Genomic DNA, 19,810 nt, shown 5'->3' on the forward strand with positions numbered 1-19,810 from the left:
CTACTACAGATACACATCCATTCTGCTATCAAGTGCTTGTACCTATTTATGTTAAATGTATGAGGAGAGTAATACATTTTGTGAGTGAAGATAAACTTTAAAACCCTAAATGGCTTTGGTCCAGTGTATCCTAAGCAGTGACCCTCCCTAGGTGACACCACACTACCATCTAGACAAGAGGTTCTCAAACTGTGATCTGCGGACTATCGGTGGTCTGTGAGTTCCATTCAGGGGGTCTGCAGAAAGGTTGCAGAACAGCTGAGAATATCTGTAGTGGGCCCTGCCAATTAAAGGGCCAACTAACTCATTTTATTTTTCTGATGATGGAGATCAAAGCCATTTTGATTCGGCCAGAGTACTAAGTAGGCTTACAAAGCCCTGGCCAAGGCCAAGTGATTTTGATAATACAGCGCTGGTGCAGGCCACTAATTTTTCCCTAAATATTTAGGTGACCTTCTCAGCAGGCTGGCCTAGGGCCCATGATCTTCATAAGGCGCACTAGGTGCTGGTTTAGATGACAAGGCAAGCCCTGAAGAAAGTTGTTTTAAAAATATAAGTTATGTAAGTGCTTTCATTTGAACGAAAAAAGTGTAAAGTGGTCTGCGGAGGCCTGCCAACAATTTTCATGCTGTCCATGAAAAAAAAAGTTTAAGAACTCCTCTAGAACATCTGAAATGAATGAGCTTCAGGTTCTGTTGCCCCCCCCCAAAAAAAATCAGGTAACATAGGCAGAAACAAGAGAATAACTTTATAATGGTTCTAGTCTTATGGTATGCACTACCAAGAGAAAACTGGCAGTGTCATTCAGTATTAACTTTCCAGAGGCAAGTAAATAGTTTAATATTGTTTATTATTATTGTTGTTGTTGTTTTGTCATGGGCTATGCGGTTCTGATAAATCACTATTGCTGTGAAGGCATGTAAACTGCTTTGCAGAGCCAATCTGTTGTTCAGAAACAGCCATAGCTGGAGGAAATGAACCCGCAACTACGTTTTTAATTAGGCTGCCTGCTATTTGGGGAAGAAGCCAGTGGTGCCAGCCATGCCCCCAAAGTACTGGAAAAAATTATTTATTTATTTATTTATTTATTTATTGCATTTATACCCCGCCTTTTTTCCTCTTGCAAGGAACCCAAGGCGGCTTACATTATCCTCCTCCTCTCCATTTTATCCTCACAACAACAACCCTGTGAGGTGGGTTGGGCTGAGAGTGTGTGACTGGCCCAAAGTCACCCAGTGAGCTTCCATGGCCGAGTGGGGACTAGAACCCGGATCTCCCAGCTCCTAGTCCAACACTCTAGCTACTACACCACACTGGCTCATCCACAAAACCCCCACAGCCACTGGGATGCATCAGGAAAAATAAACTTTATCGACATCAAAGTTAGCTGTGCATTTCTTACTGCAAGCTTTATTTAAAATCTCTGTCCCATTCTTGTTTGAAATGAAAATTAAGGCAATGAACAGAACTGAGTACATCAAAATACCTCATGTACTAAATATTCTACCATAAATACCCAATCAGTAATAAAAACATACCATAAAACAAGTAATTCATAAAGAATCAGAGCTCCAGGCAACTAAACACCCACTGCAGGATAAAAGTCTCATCTGGAAGCACCCAAAGGGGGTGTTTCAAGCCCTCACCCAAGAAGCCCCACCCCCACATTCACCTGGGCCTGAAAAACAAAAGATGAGCTGGGGCGGGGGAGAAGGAAAAAACACACCTTTCCCTCACCCGCCCAGAGCCAGAGCCATCCAATATGGTGCCGGTCTTGTGCCCCACCCACTCCTGCCGAGTCGCCCTGCCCGCTACCCCCCCACACACACACACAGAAACACTCAAACCCCACCTGCGCGCAGGGCATCACTGGAGGAGCAGCAACCCCTCCCTCCTCTGATTCGTCCCATTCAAAACAATACAGTCCGAGGGGGAGAGCTTGGCTGTTGCCCCTAGCAATTGCCCTGAGGCCTAGCAGCACCCTGTGAAGCCTGCCTGTGAAACAAAATGAATGAAAACAAACCCACACAGAAACAGAAAAAGGGAAAGGAGGAGGATGCAGGTAATGGAGGTCGAAAAAATGTGAAGTCAGATCATGTTCAGTTGCAGACAGATCTCTTTTTATTTCAAAGACTGAACACAATATGTGTGTGTGTGTGTGGAGAGGGGGGTAATACCATCCATCTTAAAAAATGAATTTCTCTTCACCAATTTAAGGAAATATATTCAAGCACAAACCGAAACCTAATTCATTATTCTGTCGCTTTATGAGTCTAATGGAGCAAGAGCAGCTGTTGCTGGGTCTCTGAATACCTGAGATTGAACTCTTCTGAGTAATATGGAGACAATATCAGGGACCTGCATACACAGTGTACACAAAGCAAAATTAATTGGAAAATAGATGGTCTGAAAGTTAAACATACTCTTGTGGCCTGTAAACATTTGTTCTGCAGCTAAAATAACAGCACTATATTAAAATGAAAGGATATTTGCGTCTAGCGCCTCAATAAAACACATTCATTAATCAACAATTATTTCATTTTTCGAGCACTAAATTTACTGCACTAGATTATATGCCATTACTCCTGCTCTTATACGGAAGGAAGATTTAACAACTAGAAAATATGTAGGTAGAATTGCTTGAAGCCAGTCTGACTTAGCTCCTACAGCCACAGTCCACTAGAGCAGGCTCTCTTCAATTTATTCGTACTAGCACACCTTTTGTAAAGAGAGTTACCACCACCAATATTTCAGAACCCTGAGTATTATTTTGAAGAAATGCCTACCACCCATTCATGGAATAGAATCACAGAATCATAGAATGGTAGGGTTGGAAGGGGCCTACAAGACCATCAAGTCCAACCCCCTGCTCAATGCAGGAATCCAAGTCACAGCATCCTGGACAGATGGCTGTCTAGCTTCATCTTGAACACCTCCAGTGTGGGAGAGCCCACCACCTCCCTAGGTCATTGGTTCCATTGTCGTATTGCTCTAACAGTCAGGAAGTTTCTCCTGATGTTTAGCCAGAATCTAGCTTCCTGTAACTTGAGCCCATTATTCCGTGTCCTGCACTCTGGGATGATCGAGAAGAGATCCTGGCCTTCCTCTCTGTGACAACCTTTCAAGTACTTGAAGAGTGCTATCCTATCTCCCCTCAGTCTTCTCTTCTCAAGGCTAAACATGCCCAGTTCTTTCAGTCTCTCTTCATAGGGCTTTGTTTCCAGTCCTCTGATCATCTTTGTTGCCCTCCTCTGAACCCTCTCCAGTTTGTCTGCATCCTTCTTAAAGTGTGGTGCCCAGAACTGGACACAGTACTCCAGGTGAGGCCTAACCAGTGCTCAGTAGAGGGGAACTAGTACTTCCCGGGATTTGGAAGCTATGCTTCTATTATTGCAGCCCAAAAGAGTATTTGCCTTTTTTGCAGCCACATCACATTGTTGGCACATATTCAGCTTGTGATGGACAACAATTCCAAGATCTTTCTCGCTTGTAGTGTTGTTGAGCCACGTATCCCCCATCTTGTAACTGTGCATTTGGTTTCTTTTAACTAGGTGCAGAACTTGGCATTTATCCCTATTAAATGTCATTCTGTTGTTTTCTGCCCAGCGCTCCAGTCTATCCAGATCACTTTGAATTTTGTTTCTGTCTTCCAAAGTATTAGCTATCCCGCCCAATTTTGTGTCATCTGCAAATTTGATCAGCATTCCCTGCACCTCCTCCTCCAAGTCATTAATAAAAATGTTGAAGAGCACTGGGCCCAGGACTGAGCCCTGCGGTACCCCGCTCGTTACCTCTCCCCAGTTTGAGAAGGTCCCATTGATAAGCACTCTTTGAGTCCAATTCTGTAGCCAACTGTGGATCCACCTGATCGTTGTTTCATCTAGCCCACTTTGAGCTAGTTTGCTCATCAGGATATCATAGGGCACTTTGTCGAAAGCTTTGCTGAAGTTGAGGTATATGATGTCTACAGCATTCCCATGGTCTACAAGGGAGGTTACTTGATCAAAAAATGAGATCAGATTGTCTGGCAGGACTTGTTTTTGACAAATCCATGTTGGCTTCAAGTAATCACGGCATTGTTTTCAAGGTGCTTCCAGATGGATTGCTTTATCATCTGCTCCAGAATTTTCCCAGGGAGTGATGTCAGACTGACTGGTCTGTAGTTCCCAGGTTCCTCCTTTTTGCCCTTTTTGAAGATAGGGACAACATTAGCCCTCCTCCAGTCATCTGGCACTTCCCCCGTCCTCCATGATTTCTCAAAGAGAATAGACAGCGGTTCTGAGAGTTCTTCTGCCAGTTCCTTTATTACTCTAGTATGCAGTTCATCTGGCCCTGGAGATTTGATCTCATTCAAAGTAATTAGGTGTTCCTTGACCATATGCCTATCCATCTCAAGCTGCAATCCTGCCCCTTCAGCCTGTACTTCACCTTTGCCAGGGGGGTCATAGACCCTCTTTTGGGAGAAGACTGAGCCAAAGTAGGAATTGAGCACCTCTGCCTTTTCTTTGTCACCTGTTATCGTTTTGCCATCCTTATTTAACAGCTGAACAACCATTTCTTTTCTCTGCCTTTTACTGTGCGTGTAGCTGAAGAAAGACTTTTTGTTGTTTTTAGCATCCCTCGCTAACCTCAGCTCGTTCTCAGCTTTAGCCTTCCTGACGCCATCCATGCAATTCCGTGCTACCTGCCTGTACTCTTCCTTTGTTACTTGGCCTTCTTTCCACTTCCTATATGTGTCCTTTTTTGTTTTCAGGTCATCCCTAAGCTTTTTGTGAAGCCACTTGGCTTCTTCTGTTGTCTTCCACCTTTACTTCTTGTTGGAATTGTTTGTGATTGTGCCTTGAGAATTTCCTTTTTTAAAAGCTCCCACCCATCTTGGACTCCTTTTCTCATTAGCGTCACTTGCCATGGGACCTTACTGATCATTGTTCTGAGTTTATTAAAATCAGCTTTCCTAAAATCCAGGGTACGCGTTTGACTACACTCGGCTTTTGCTTCCCTTAGAACCAAGAACTCAAATGCAACATGGTTGCTTTCCCCCAGAGTTCCTGTAACTGCTACTTTATCCACTAAGTCATCTCTGTTGGTTAGGATCAAGTTAAGGATAGCCGATCCTCTAGTTCCTTCCTCTCCTTTCTGTAGGAGGAAGTTATCCACCACACAAGTCAGGAATTTCCTGGAGGGGCCATGTTTTGCAGAATTTGTCTCCCAACAAATATCGGGGAAATTGAAGTCCCCCATTACTATTACATCATGCTTCCTTAAAACATTGGCTATTTGCTTTTCAAAAGTTTCATCCTCATCTTCTCCTTGGTTGAGTGGCCGGTAGTAGACTCTGACCACCAGGTTCCTTTTATTCTTTGCTCCATTTATTTTGATCCAGATGCTCTCGATGGGGCTACCAAGCTCATCCTCCTGTATTTCTGTGCAGAGATATGTATTTTTCACATACAGTGCAACCCCACCTCCCTTTCTGTTCCTCCTGTTCTTTTTGAACAAGTTATATCCTTCAATTGCTGTATTCCAGTCATGAGAGTCATCCCACCAAGTCTCAGTTATACCTATCAAGTCATAATTTCCCTCCTGTATTAAGAGTTCAAGTTCGTTCTGTTTGTTTCCCATACTCTGGGCATTAGTATATAGACATCGAAGACCCATGTGCTTCATAGTCTGGCTTTCTTCCTACATGTGTCTGAAGACTATTATTGGGTGCTATCAGAGCTGTTCTCTCTCCGTTGCAGTGCATGCGCCTACGTCCATTGTTACCCCCAACATTACATCTCCCTTCCCTGTAGGATTCAGTTTAAAGCCCTCCTGATGAAGTTCTTCATGCTGTGGCCAAACACATTCTTCCCATCCTTTGTGAGGTGCAACCCGTCCCTTGCCAACAGCCCATCTTCCAGGAAGTATAGCCCGTGGTCCCAGAATCCAAATCTCTCTCGTCGGCACCACCTTCGTAGCCAGTCGTTCACCCGGAGTATTTTTCGTTCCCTTTCTATCCCTCTTCTAACTACTGGAAGGATGGATGAGAAAACTATCTGGGCCCCAAAGTTCTTGAGTTTCCTTCCCAAAGCTTCAAAGTCTGACGTGATTTCTTCATAGCTCCGCTTGGCGGTATCATTTGTTCCCACATGGATGAGAAGAAAGGGATACCTGTCAGTGGGCTTTATGAGTGCAGGCAGCCTTTCAGTCACATCTCTAATTCGTCCTCCCGGGAGACAACATACCTGGTGAGTCCACAGGTCTTCGCGACATACTTGGGTCTCGATCCCACGCAGCAAGGAGTCTCCCACTACATGGGGCTGCCCTTGAAAAGTGTTTGGAAACTGCAGCTGATGCAAAATGCAACAGCCAGATTGCTCTCTAGAATACACTTTTTAACTTATTCTTATGTCACCTGCATGGCTTCCAATTTATTTCAGAGCCCAATTCAAGGTGCTAGTGCTTACCTATAAAGCATGGATGGGCAACGTGTGGCTCTCCAGATGTTCTTGCCTATAACACCCATTAGCCATAGCCAGCATAACCAATGGTGAGAGATCATGTGATTTGTAGACCAAAACGTTTGGAGGGCCACAAGCTGCCCATCCCTGCTATAAAGCCTTAAATGGCCTAGGGCCAAGACATCTGAAAGACTGCCTCCTCCCATATTAACCTGCCTGTAGACTGAGGTAATCTTTGGAGGCCCTGTTATATGTCCCACCACCAAAAGAAGTTCTGTTGGTGGGAACCCAAGACAGAGCCTTTTCCATGGCAGCACCCCAGTTGTGGGATTCTCTCCCAAGGGAGGTGAGACCATCCCCATCACTGTTGTTAGACAGACAGTGAAAATATGCTTATTCTGCTTGGCTTTTAATGGTTTCTGATATATGATTGAATGTTTTAATTCTGATTCTTTTGATTTTAAGGCTTTAGCTTTAATCTTTGTTATTTGATCGTTTTTGTTTTGTTCTGTAAACTTCTCTGGGGTCTAATGTTATGGCCAAAAGGTGGAATAAAATGCTTTTTATAAATAGAGTTAACATTATTATTTTTTGGTGCTCAGAGTAGGAGTTGACCAGAGTATAAATCAGAGTTTTAGCCGAGGAGACAGGTGTTTTGCAGTACTGTATAGAAAGAAAGCAATACAACTTGACAATAAATTGATCATGGGAACAAAGGAGACGAAGGAATAATAAAAAGTCTGAGGGTTTGTTCTGGGTTATTAGGGTGGGTGGTGATGCTATCAACAGATATGGAGAGCAATTGAGGGGGTAATTGAGGTGCGGAACAAAAATGAGAAATTCAGCCTTGTCTGACATTTAAATAGCAATATTAGACAGCTGTTGGACACATGGGATTGGGTGGAGGGGAAAGGATGGGGTATAAAGAGAGAGAGTTGCTCAGTTTTTTTCAGATAAAATAGCCTCCTTTCTGCATCTGGAGTTTTCAGAACAAGTTTTCTATTCCCTCCAGCAACTTCAATTAGCTTCTAAAGGCATTTTATATGTTAGTCCTGTGGCCAAACCTCAAAAAATAGATCCCCCCCCCCCCCCGTGACTGGTCTTGTGGATGTTTCAACAACAATTGTGTCTTGTCACCTTGTTCAAACCACATTTGAAATAACGTTAATTTGGGTTTTCATCTTCTGTTTTCTGGCAGGGATATGGAACAAGTAGAAATTCAACAAGTAAAGCTTTCCCCACCACTGTATCTGCATATTGCAAAAGATTTCAGCTGCTGAATTTTTGCATATCATGCAGCTCTTAGAGATAGGTGTACATCGAAAAGGGGAGGGGATGATTCTGCAAAAACCATCACCCCAGAAGTTCAGTTATTGTTGAGCATGGGGCTGCAAAACAGGGCAAAAAAATCACGTATTCAGATGAACGGCTAGAAGCACTGCCCTTATTGATTTGGTTTAATTGTATCACTACATGATAGGCTTCCTGATAATACTAGATAGCCAATTCAGAGTAAGGGCAATGCTTCCTACCTTCATTCTGATTTAGTTTTCTGATGTTTGCCTAGGTGGTCCCTGATTGGCTGGGATTGCCTCAGGAAAAAGTCCCCTTAAAAAACAAATATTGCTGAAGCTGCAGATCAGGCAAAGAAATAGCTACAGGCAGGCAGTGAACAGGGCATGAAAAGGGTAAGCAAGAACAGTTTTATACGGCTTTTCATCCCTAAAATTTACATGGGCAAAACCTTTATACATCCCTAGTTTAAAGGTGCAGAAGCCCTGCTGGGAAAAAAAAAGTTTGCAGTTGTACTGGTCATCGCAGTCAGTGTGGTTTTACCACACAACCACAAAGGATTAAAGGATATGAAGTAGAAGACTCACTGAACTTATAAAATGGAAATGCACACATACTACGTAAAAAGGGAGGATTGTGATGGAAAGAAAATCTCATGCAACCGAAATATAATCCACAAAGCACTGCCACTGTGCCAACTCCATTTGTTTCAGTCAGGCTTACATACACACAAGCCCTCTTCAAACAAACGGAGACTGTGCCATTGGTAGTTTGCAGTAAGCACTGGCCTCTAAGCTCTGGGTATGAACTGGGACAAACTGTTGGAGTAAAGCATGTTGTCGAAACAACAATGTAAAACTAGTTCAAAGTGTGTGATCTGAATGCTTGTTCCATTTTTACCTCAGATTTTCATCATAAACTAAAAGCTGGGTGAAAGTTCTGTTACTTCAAGGGTCTGGAATGAACACAGACCCAAAGGGAGACCTTTTTGCCACTTTTATTTCGCAGTGTAAGGAAGCGGGCATGCTGGCAAGCAGTCAAAAGGAGATGATTATACAGCTTACCCAGAGGGTTCTGTGCAGTAGGAAAAAGAATTAAGAACCTTTGCCATTGTTACTCTGAAAAAGATGACAGTTGGAAACCATTATCAGTCACCAGCCAGGGGCCAGATGTAGTTCTAAACCATCATTTAAAACATTTTCTGCATTCCGTTTGCCTTTTTATAAAATATGTTAATTTCTAGAGAGAGTGCAATAAAACACATTTAACATTCCAGTTTATTTGGGGGAAAAGGGGAAGGAGGATGGGTATATTTGCAGTGAAGCAACTGAAATGCTCTAAAAGGCTTTTAAAAGATGCTGTGATGTAATCTTATAATATAGGCTGTTTTCACAGTTTAAAGGGTGGCAAGGTTAGGAGAATTCATTCAGTCCTGCCTTGCCCTTTATAAAAGGGAAAAGAAGTAATAAAGGCCATCTGAGTTGCTGAATGAGTCATTTGTCTGAGATGAATTGATCAGCACATATTCATTAGGAAACTGCTAGGGAAGACCACCAATTCATATGTAGGAAATGGGTAACAGGACTACAGCCTTAATTAAATGTATTATGGCCGGAGTGTTTTGTTCTTAAAAATCTGTGTTAAAAATATCATAGTTTGGTTTTGCATTTTGACATGCGCTTGACAAGATGAGCTCCAGTTCACGTCAGCTAATACTACAAACAGGGCAATCCTATGGAGGCAGGAGGAGCGGAGACAGAGGAACTGCAGGGCTGGCAGGGCAAAAGTTGAGGGAGAGGTGGCTGGCTGGAAAATAAGTATGCCAGCTCAAGGGCATTGTATGTCTTCCCCACTGGTTTGTGGGATGTGTCAGGGGAACAGAAGGGGATACAGTGGAACCAAAGCCTCACCTGATATGCTTGGACATGTCCTGAGTACCCCCCTTTTTTGCCCTCTGCACCATCGAAGCACCAGTGATGGAGGAGCAACAGCAATGGATCTTTCTGTACCCATGGGGAGGAGGCTTCTGAAGGCAGACTTCCCCCTCCAAGGCCAGACTTCCCTCTCTGCCTATGTGGAGGGAGATCCAGAAAATCCTATGGTCCCTGTGTGTGCAAGTCTTTAAGGTGCTACAAGACTCAATGCTGGTTTTGTGTACAGAGACTAACACAGCTACTCTTCTGGAATTTGGTTTGGATATATTGAACATTTCATGTACATATGGATTCTCTTCTGTAAAGACTTAACATTGGCAGACCCTAACTGGCTGCTGCACATTTTAAGAATTATGTGAAGGGACCATTTTTCCAGATATGATTTCCCCCATTATTGAGTGCTGCAATGAAAGGAGAAGTGGCAGTGGTAGAATTTCCATTTCTATACCACTAGATTAAAGGTGTGTTGCCCTCTCAGGGGCTAGACCTCACAGTGTTAACAAGACTGAAGATTAATTTGTTCCAGTTGAGAAGGAGCAGCAAGCATTTGCACCTTGTCAGTGATAAGCCACCCTTTATGTAACATAAATGGCATGACAAATTAGACTAGAAGATTTTGGGATCCCCTCCAACACTTGATTCCTTATCCTCTGTTGTGTAAACATGTAATAAATGTATTATGAAATATTACAGAAAACTGAGTTATGATTATGTCTCTTTTCATACAAATAACTGTTTGTAGCATAAAGAGAGGCATGGTAGTAAAACTGAATATGAGGTTTGTGTTTTCCCTTCCTGACAGGGCACCTTACACTGAAGATGATTTATTATGATCTATTCAGTCCACTTAAAAAAATATATATAATAACCTTCGAATGTTCACTCTATAACATTCTTAGGATTATAGTGAGATTCCCTTCAGGGAAAGAATAATACATATATTCCCTGAACTACTAACCTTTTCAAGTTCTCTCCCTTTTTTTCTTTCAGTGCAGTGCTAAAGTTGCTGGCAGGTAAAAGAATTGCCAGGGGGTGAACTGACATTATAAATGTCAGAGGTCGGCATAGGTGTAGGAGGAGAAGCTGCTGAAAAATCAAGCTTATATTTTGTGGGGAAACTTTCCAATTATATCTCTGCTGAAAACAACAGTCCAGTTTCTGGTCTGCTTATGGTTTCAAGACTTAAAATAATAAAGGAAATTTGAAAAGGTTATACATGTGGCAAAAATGCATTATTCCTTGCCTGAAGGGAACACAGTCATATTTTGAAAATACATTTTTACAGTTCTAGCTTTAAAGTGGGGGGATTGTGTCCGATGAATTATATCTCCTTGTACCTCCTCATCCTTTGAGAATAGCAAAAAATGAAGCCCTAGGCGTTAGTCACAAGCCAAGCTGTGTCACAAGGTGACACTCATTAAACAAATTCTCTGTGAAACGATGCTTGTTGCAAATTCTGCTAAAGGAGCAGCACAAAAATAGAATTGCGGTGCTTTGGGGAGAAATCCTAGTACATAGAAGGTACAACATTTTAAAATGCACTGTAACCTGTAAGCTGGAAATTCAACTTTTTCAATCTAGTCGCTGATTGGCGGGGCGGAGGGAATTAAAATTATTAATACCTCCTTTCTCCCATACGAACAAATATCTTGTCTTAGAGTAGTTAATAGAAAATCCCTTATAAAATTAACTTGTATTTGAATGTGTGGCACAACATAATTTATACAATTAATTGTCTGTTTAACTAGAGTGCCATACTACATTTCCCATGCAAGCAAGGCTAGGCAATTCAGTTTTGTGTGTGTGCAAGCCAAGCCTTTTTTAAAAAGAAAAATGCTGCCTTTTTGGTACTACAGAAATATGGCATTCTCCTTTTAAAATTCTTGCCCTGGTTGTCCTGATTAGCAGGGCTCTACAATTTCACTCATGAGGGCAAGTGTGCAGTCAGCTTCTGGTGCGGGTGATGAGCCCCAAGTATCCCTCAAACCCTAGTCATGTGGGAGTAGTATTTCCCATAGAATCATAGGAAGCTGCCTTATACCAAGCAAGGGCACAATCCTATGTACATTTAGAAAGAAAAAAAGTCCTACAACATCCCAGCAATGCTTGAAGTGGTAGGACTTTTCTGTCTAAACATGCATAGGATTGTGCCCTAATACTATTGGCCCAGCTAGCTCAATACTGCACCCACCCTCTCCCCATATCCACAGCTCAGGAGAAGCTTGGGTTGTTCTCCCCTGCCCCCCCCCCCCGACTTGGATCTAGCGCATAGAGTTGGAGCGTATCATCTTAGTTTTTGCTTGCCTTGTGCTCCAACTGCACAGCGAGTGAAGAGACATAATGTGCCTCCACTGCCCCTCTCCACCTAATTTGCATAGGTTCATTTGCACAGGAAAATTTTCGGTTCACATGTTAATTTGCACTGGAAAATTTTCAGTGTGTGTAGGGAAACTTTCTTGATGCCCTAGATCAGAGGGATCCAATTTAGCATGTTTATTTTACTTGTATTTAGTAAACAACAAAACTGTAAAAAAGCACCCCATGTTAATTTTTTGTCCCAATACACCACAAGTATTGGCCTGAAATATTTGAGGAAAAAATGAATGCACGCTTAATGTTATTTAAATGCTACGCTATGTAAACATTTTTATTGGTAGAGTTGTAAACATTTAAAGACATTAGCATATACTTCCTTTACATTGTTTAAATTTAAGAACAAAGCAAAGGTACTGAAAACTGTTGACACGCTAATTAATTTTAGAAACCCAAGAACTATGTATGATATGTTCATACATATAGTATGTATGGTTCTTACAACCACTATTTCACTGGCACTACTTATTAGTTCCATTTCACGCTGAGACATATATGTATTTCAATGACATATATGTATTCTCTCACATACTTGCTAGGGATAATCACCTGAAAAACATTATTTACAACTTTGAATCTGCAAAGCTTGCCTAATATTGCATTTACACATCGGCAGACATTTATTTTTATTAATGAACTTAGGAAATGGAAAATTTTCAGTTGAAAAATAAAGCACTGGAAAAAAGTTCCACCCCACATCACTGTTTGTAATGGCCATCACTGTTCCATACCAGGAGATTTCTTGATCTGTGTATAACACCTACCACATCCCGGTGTCCTTTGTGATTTCGCCTTGATGTGAGTGTATGTGTGTATTACATAATGCAATAGGCCCAGCATAACATTTGAGCTGTGCGATCAGCCGTAGGTATCACTGGCATAGGAAAAGGTAATATAAGGCTTCTCTAGAGTAGGAAGCATGCACAGACATTACACAATTACAGCTGATAACACAGAGAGGCAACAGACATGGTCAAACATATAATACCAGAGCTAGATTTAAAAATAATTAAGAATGTGTACACTTTACTCCATATCTTTGTCATTTTTAAGGGCAAATACTAGAATAATATATTCTCTGTAGCTGCACTGCCATCTAGTGATACAATAAGGAAAAAATGTTTTTGTTTTTAAGATCAGTATCTTCATGACTCACTTGTCTAACTATGGGAATGACCGATTGGGTTTGTACACCTTCGTCAATCTGGCCAATTTTGTTCAGAGTTGGACTAACCTGAAGCTGCAGACACTACCTCCAGTTCAGCTGGCTCACAAATACTTTGAGCTCTTCCCTGAGCAAAAGGACCCTCTTTGGCAGGTAAGGTTGTAAAAGAAGCACTCTGCAAAGAATACTGCTATCTTATCTGCTGGTGAACAGTTTGCTTAATCTTCTGTGCAGTCTGATTCTGCTGCAAAAAATAATATAAAATAATCTTGGTTAAAGATGAACGTGTCTTCTACTGTTAATGGACAATAATTACAATCCATCTGGAAAAAATGCAGGGAAGGGCTACTAAAATGATCAAAGGACTGGAGCATCTCCCCTATGAGGGAAGGTTACAACAGCTGGGATTCTTGGAAAAAAAGGAGGGTAAGGGGAGACATGATAGAGGTGTACAACATTATGCATGGTGTGGAGAATGTGGATAGGGAGACATTTTTCTCCCTCTCTCAAAATACTAGACCCAGGGTCATCCCATGAAGCTGAGTGGTGGGAGATTCAGGAAGTACTTCACACAGCGCATATTTAAACTATGGAATTCGCTACCACAAGATGTCGTGATGGCCACCAATGTGGATGGCTTCAAAAGAGGGTTAGACAAATTCCTGGAGAAGTCTATCAATGGCCACTAGTTTTGATGGCTATGTGCTACCTCCACTACCAGAGGCAGTATGCCTATGTACACCAGTTGTTGGGGAACATGGGCAGGAGGGTGCTGTTGCACTCGTGTCCTGCTTTGTGGTTTCCTGGTCGACAGCTGGTTGGCCACTGTGTAAACAAAATGCTGGACTAGATGGACCCTTTGTCTGATCCAGCATGGCACTTCTTATGTTCTTATCTAGCTAAGCTCAACCTTTGATCACTAGTGGAACATTATAAATTAAATAGTGCTTTTGCCACACCAATCTCTTACTTTTATATCTCTTTGCTTCTTAATAACTGAATAAGAGCAAAGTTATCTTGGTTAGGCCTAACTGCAATGATAAAAATGAATTTTTTAAATTATTTTTGTGCATTCCATTATTTCTGCTAAGATTATGAAGGACATTACAAAATACAATTAATAAATTTATCTCCCCATCAAAAATTCTAAGAGTAGTTTTTAAGGTTACACAGAAAAAAAATTAAGGAGGATTATCTGGCAGTATAAAACATTGGCAGATATTATCAAATAGCCATATTTACAGCTATGACTCAGTGGTTTGTTTATCAGCTAATGGACATTAGAACAGGTTGACATTCCAATGCCTTTGAAAGATGGGATTTGGAGAGTAGACAGAGGCTGAATTCATCACCCTAATGATATACAGAATACAATTTTGTGTTTATGGGTAAAGGTAAGAACAGTACTAGCCCTGGGAATTCCTCCATTAATGTTAATATTTTCTATGGAATGCTTTCAGCAATGTAGGGCATATTACGATTATAATAGGTGGAAGCAAAGAGGATTTGAAAATGTATGTGATATTTTTGAATGAAGGAGAATAATTGAATATGCAGATCTGGCACAGTCCGCATTCAGATTCTACAAATTAGGATAGACTAGCCAGAACTAACAATTTTCATAGACCTCTAAGTGTGAAAAATGGCTAATGAGTAATGGTTCACAAAAGTGTTCGTTACCAAAAATTTTATAATATACATTAGAACACCAGTAAGATAATTTGTCTGTGGTATTTAAAAACCCAAGAGGATACAGACAATATATAAATTGGCTAAAGCAATATATTGGAAGGTGGTCAAAACTGTGCAAACTTTGAACATATGTGGTGATCTTATAAACATATAAGCCATTTTTGGGTTAATGTGATTCAGATGACAGAAGATATAACTGGATATAAATTATCTATGAACTCAAGAGTTTTACTATTGGGCAATTTAAAGGAATTGGTTACACCTAATAACTAAAGAATGGTTGCAAATATGCTAAGTTCTGCCTGAATACTAATAATAACAAATTGGGGGGAAAGTAGTACTATCTTTAAGAAAATGGCAGAATATCTACTACTGTGGGCAAGAATCCCTTAGAAGAAATGGAGTAGCACTCATAGTCAACAAAAGGGTGGGAAAAGCAGTACTGGGGTACAATCTCAAAAACAACAGAATGATCTCAGTACGAATCCAAGGCAAACCATTCAACATCACAGTAATTCAAATCTATACCCCAACCACTGAGGCCGAAGAAGCTGAGGTTGATCGGTTCTGTGAAGACCTACAACACCTTCTAGAACTAACACCAAAAAAAGATGTCCTCTTCATCATAGGGGATTGGAATGCTAAAGTAGGAAGTCAAGAAATCACTGGGATAACAGGCAAGCATGGCCTTGGTGTACAAAATGAAGCAGGACAAAGGCTAATAAGAGTTTTGCCAAGAGAACACGCTGATCATAGCAAACACTCTTTTCCAATGGCACAAGAGGCGACTACACATGGACATCACCAGATGGTCAATATCAAAATCAGATTGATTATGTACTTTGCAGCCAAAGATGGAGAAGCTCCATACAGTCAGTAAAAACAAGACCTGGAGCTGACTGTGGCTCAGATCATGAGCTTCTTATCGCAACATTTCGGCTTAAATTGAAGAACGTAGGGAAAACCACGAAACCATTTAGGTATGACCTAAATCATATCCCTTATGAATATACAGTGGAGGTGACAAATAGATTGAAGGGATTAGACCTGATAGACAGAGTGCCTGAGGAACTATGGACGGAGGTCCGTAACACTGTTCAGGAGGCAGCAACGAAATCCATCCCAAAGAAAAAGAAATGCAAGAAAGCCAAGTGGCTGTCTGATGAGGCTTTACAAGTAGCTCACGAAAGAAGGGAAGCGAAAAGCAAGGGAGAAAGGGGAAGATATATCCAACTGAATGCAGAGTTCCAGAGAATAGCAAGGAGAGACAAGAAGGCCTTCTTAAATGAACAATGCAAAGAAATCGAAGAAAACAATAGAATGGGAAAGACTAGACATCTCTTCAAGAAAATCGGAGATATCAAGGGAACGTTTTGTGCAAAGACAGGCATAATAAAGGACAAAGAAGGCAGGGACCTAACAGAAGCAGATGAGATTAAGAAGAGGTGGAAAGAATACACAGAAGAACTATACAGGAAAGATCTTAATGTCCCTGATAGCTATGATAGTGCGGTCACTGAACTTGAGCCGGACATGCTAGAGAGTGAAGTCAAGTGGGCCTTAGCAAGCATTACTAACAACAAAGCTAGCGGAGATGACAGTATTCCAGCTGAGCTACTTAAAATCCTAAAAGATGCTGCTGCTAAAGTGCTGCACTCAATTTGTCAACAAATCTGGAACACTCAACAGTGGCCACAAGACTGGAAAAGGTCACTTTACATTCCAATTCCAAAGAAGGGCAGTGCCAAAGAGAGTTCAAACTACCACACAATTGTGCTCATTTCACATGCCAGCAAGGTTATGCTCAAAATCCTACAAGCTAGGCTTCAGCAGCATGTGAACCGAGAACTACCGGAAGTACAAACTGGGTTTCAAAGAGGCAGAGGAACTAGAGATCAAATTGCCAACATTCGCTGGATCATGGAGAAAGCAAGAGAATTCCAGAAAAACATCTATTTCTGCTTCATTGACTACGCTAAAGCCTTTGATTGTGTGGATCACAACAAACTGTGGCAAATTCTTAAAGAGATGGGAGTACCAGACCACCTTATCTGTCTCCTGAGAAATCTGTACGAGGGTCAAGAAGCAACAGTAAGAACCGGACATGGAACAACCAATTGGTTCAAAATTTGGAAAGGAGTACGACATGGCTGTATATTGTCGCCCTGCTTATTTAATTTATATGCAGAGTACATCACGAGAAACACTGGGTTGGATGAATCACAGGTCGGAATTAAGATTGCCGGGAGAATTATCAACAACCTCAGATACACAGATGATACCACCCTAATGACAGAAAGCGAAGAGGATCTAGAGAGCCTCTTGTTGAGGGTGAAAGTGGAGAGTGCAAAAGCTGGTTTGAAACTCAACATTAAAAAAACTCAGATCATGGCATCTGGCCCCATCACTTCCTGGGCATATAGAAGGGGAAGAAATGGAAGCAGTGACAGATTTTACTTTCTTGGGCTCCAAGAACACCACAGACGGTGACTGTAGCCATGAAATTAAAAGACACTTGCTCCTTGGGAGGAAAGCTACGGCAAACCTAGACAGCATAGTAAGAAGCAGAGACATCACCTTGCCGACAAAGGTCCGTCTAATCAAAGCTATGGTTTTCCCAGTAGCAACGTATGGCTGTGAGAGCTGGACTATAAGGAAGGCTGAGCGCCGAAGAATTGATGCCTTCGAACTGTGGTGCTGGAGAAGACTCTTACATGTCCCCAGGACTGCAAGGAGGTCAAATCAGTCAGTCCTAAAGGAAATCACCCCTGAGTGCTCATTGGAAGGACAGATACTGAAGCTGAAGCTCCAATATTTTGGCCACCTAATGTGAAGAGAAAACTCCCTGGAAAGGACCCTGATGCTGGGAAAGATTGAAGGCAAAAGGAGAAGGGGACGGCAGAGGATGAGATGGCTAGATAGCATCACCAATACAATGAGTATGAATTTGAGCACACTGCAGGGGACAGCGGAGGACAGGAAGGCTTGGCGTGCTATGGTCCATGGGGTCACAAAGAGTCGGACACGACTTAACGACTGAACAACAATAACCAATGCATAAGATTTCATTTTATAAGAAACCTTGAGAGGGGTGAGATAAAAAAATAATGCCTTAGAACAATGGGATAAACTTATTCATTATTGGAGACAAAAGTCATTATTACAAGAACATAAATAAGAACCTTTAAGCAATAGTGTATGGATTGTTCCTAACATTTGCAGTGGTCCTGATCTCGAAATGTTCTCCTTTTTGGTTCATATAATGTTCTGGGGAAAGTATTGTTTTGTTTATTGTAGCTTGTTACCAAATTAAAAAAAAAAATTAGAAGAGCCAAGTCTTTTATACAACCTAGCCACATGTAAAATATAGTTTTATCCAATGGTGCCCTGCCAGAAATAGGAGGAGTCCTTCCATTTAAGGAAGACTCCTTGATCTAGCAGAAGATTCCACTAACAGAAGAGGAGGGGAGGCGATTTTCACCAATTTCTCCTGCAGCCTCCCACACTACCTTTTACACTATTCTGGAGGGTCCCCGTAGCCTCTGGAGCATATTTTCAGGGAGTTGCAGGGAGAAAGAGGGATTAGCAAGAATTGCCTCCCCTCCTCTTCTGTTAGCAGAAGCATCCTCTGGATCAAAAGCCATTCTGCAGTTGGAAGGGCACAAATGGATTAAGCCCACAAAAACTGTACATTATTCAAAGTCTTAGGACGAGAGCTAGAGTGGAAGAAAATAGTTTATTCAGCTGGTTTCTTTTACATGGTAAGCTGTTTTCCGTACCTAGTGTTTATTTGTTACAATGATAATAATTTTCTTTAAAAGAAATAAATTGGGTTGTGTGAATACCAAACCAATGAATACATCATAGCTTAGGCACAGACTGCACATAGAAGTATATGACCCTCCTGTCTAAAACAGACAACAACACACAGCTTGAGCTTTAAATATTAAATTAAGGTTGCAGTCCCATAAACACTTGGGAATAAGCCCATGTAACTCAATGGGACTTGCCTGTGAGTGAACGTTCATAGGATTGTGCTGCAAATTATTCTAATTGCTGTATATATAGACACAGAGAACCATTTATTTAGATTATAATAATGTAACATTATTCCCAATAGCAATATTTTGCATTTATCATTCAACAATTAATAAGTAGAGACTTATTTTTTTCAATAAAAGTATTTGGTTTCTTCCAACATGCATACAGAACTAGACCATTTAATCAGTTTAGACCAATGATGAACAAAAAAAGTATATTATGCTGGGTTGCTTTTTCCTCAACGTAGAACCCTTGTGATGACAAGCGACACAGAGATATCTGGTCTAAAGAAAAAACCTGTGATCGTTTACCAAAATTCCTGGTTATTGGACCCCAGAAAACTGGTGAGAGCTTATTTTATATGAATTAGTTTGGTAGGAGAAAGGATAAGCTGGCAGCAACAGTGAGCTAGAGCTTAGCTGCGCTGCAATCCAATGTAACCCAAGCCTGTACTGTGTGTTTCACAGACCTTGTACCCACATTACATCTGTATGTGTCACAATTGTTAAGTTCCAAGTGAACATGCCAAATCAAAAAGGCTGTCCCAGGCTTTGTCAGTATTGTGTTCTTCCCTTGCTTGACCCAGATGTCTGCCTCCACCAATTTTACCCTGTAAAGCTTTAGCAGCATTTGGCTTCCTTTTGTACAATGCAAATGCTTGAAATCTCAGATGTTTTTGGTATAGATACTGCAGGTTAGCTGCTGCTTAAATAAATTTCAGCTCAGCCTTGATCCAAGAAACCTTACTCAAAATGAGCACTTCTTTTTTGTTCATTGAATAAAGCCTTGCATACATTTTAATGTGTGATTTTTAACTTATTTGCTGGCATAAACAGGGATGATGTTCACAAAAAACTATAAGCTTATAA

The 19,810-nt window shown here is 41.2% G+C and overlaps 1 protein-coding gene and 1 long non-coding RNA gene across 5 annotated transcripts in view; one reads left to right on the forward strand and one right to left on the reverse strand.

The window, feature by feature from the left end:
* LOC146343831 (bifunctional heparan sulfate N-deacetylase/N-sulfotransferase 3) overlaps positions 1-19,810 on the forward strand; it is a 140,041-nt gene that overhangs the window by 98,407 nt on the left and 21,824 nt on the right. For all 3 annotated transcript variants that reach the window (XM_084855907.1, XM_084855905.1, XM_084855906.1), the window contains exons 7-8: positions 13,179-13,361; positions 19,189-19,285. In XM_084855907.1, the coding sequence (XP_084712033.1) occupies positions 13,179-13,361; positions 19,189-19,285 (280 nt within the window). The remainder of the gene's footprint in view (positions 1-13,178; positions 13,362-19,188; positions 19,286-19,810) is intronic.
* Positions 12,284-19,810, reverse strand: part of LOC146343832 (uncharacterized) — a 39,842-nt gene continuing 32,315 nt past the window's right edge. Inside the window, exon 4 of one of the 2 annotated variants that reach the window (XR_014792046.1) lies at positions 12,284-13,452. This is a non-coding gene — a long non-coding RNA (uncharacterized LOC146343832). The remainder of the gene's footprint in view (positions 13,453-19,810) is intronic. The other variant, XR_014792047.1, reaches the window with a different exon arrangement.

Source organism: Heloderma suspectum, chromosome 5 (genome assembly GCF_057233095.1).
Source record: "Heloderma suspectum isolate Gila_16-S chromosome 5, 16-S_ref, whole genome shotgun sequence".
Taxonomy (NCBI): Eukaryota; Metazoa; Chordata; class Lepidosauria; order Squamata; family Helodermatidae; genus Heloderma; species Heloderma suspectum.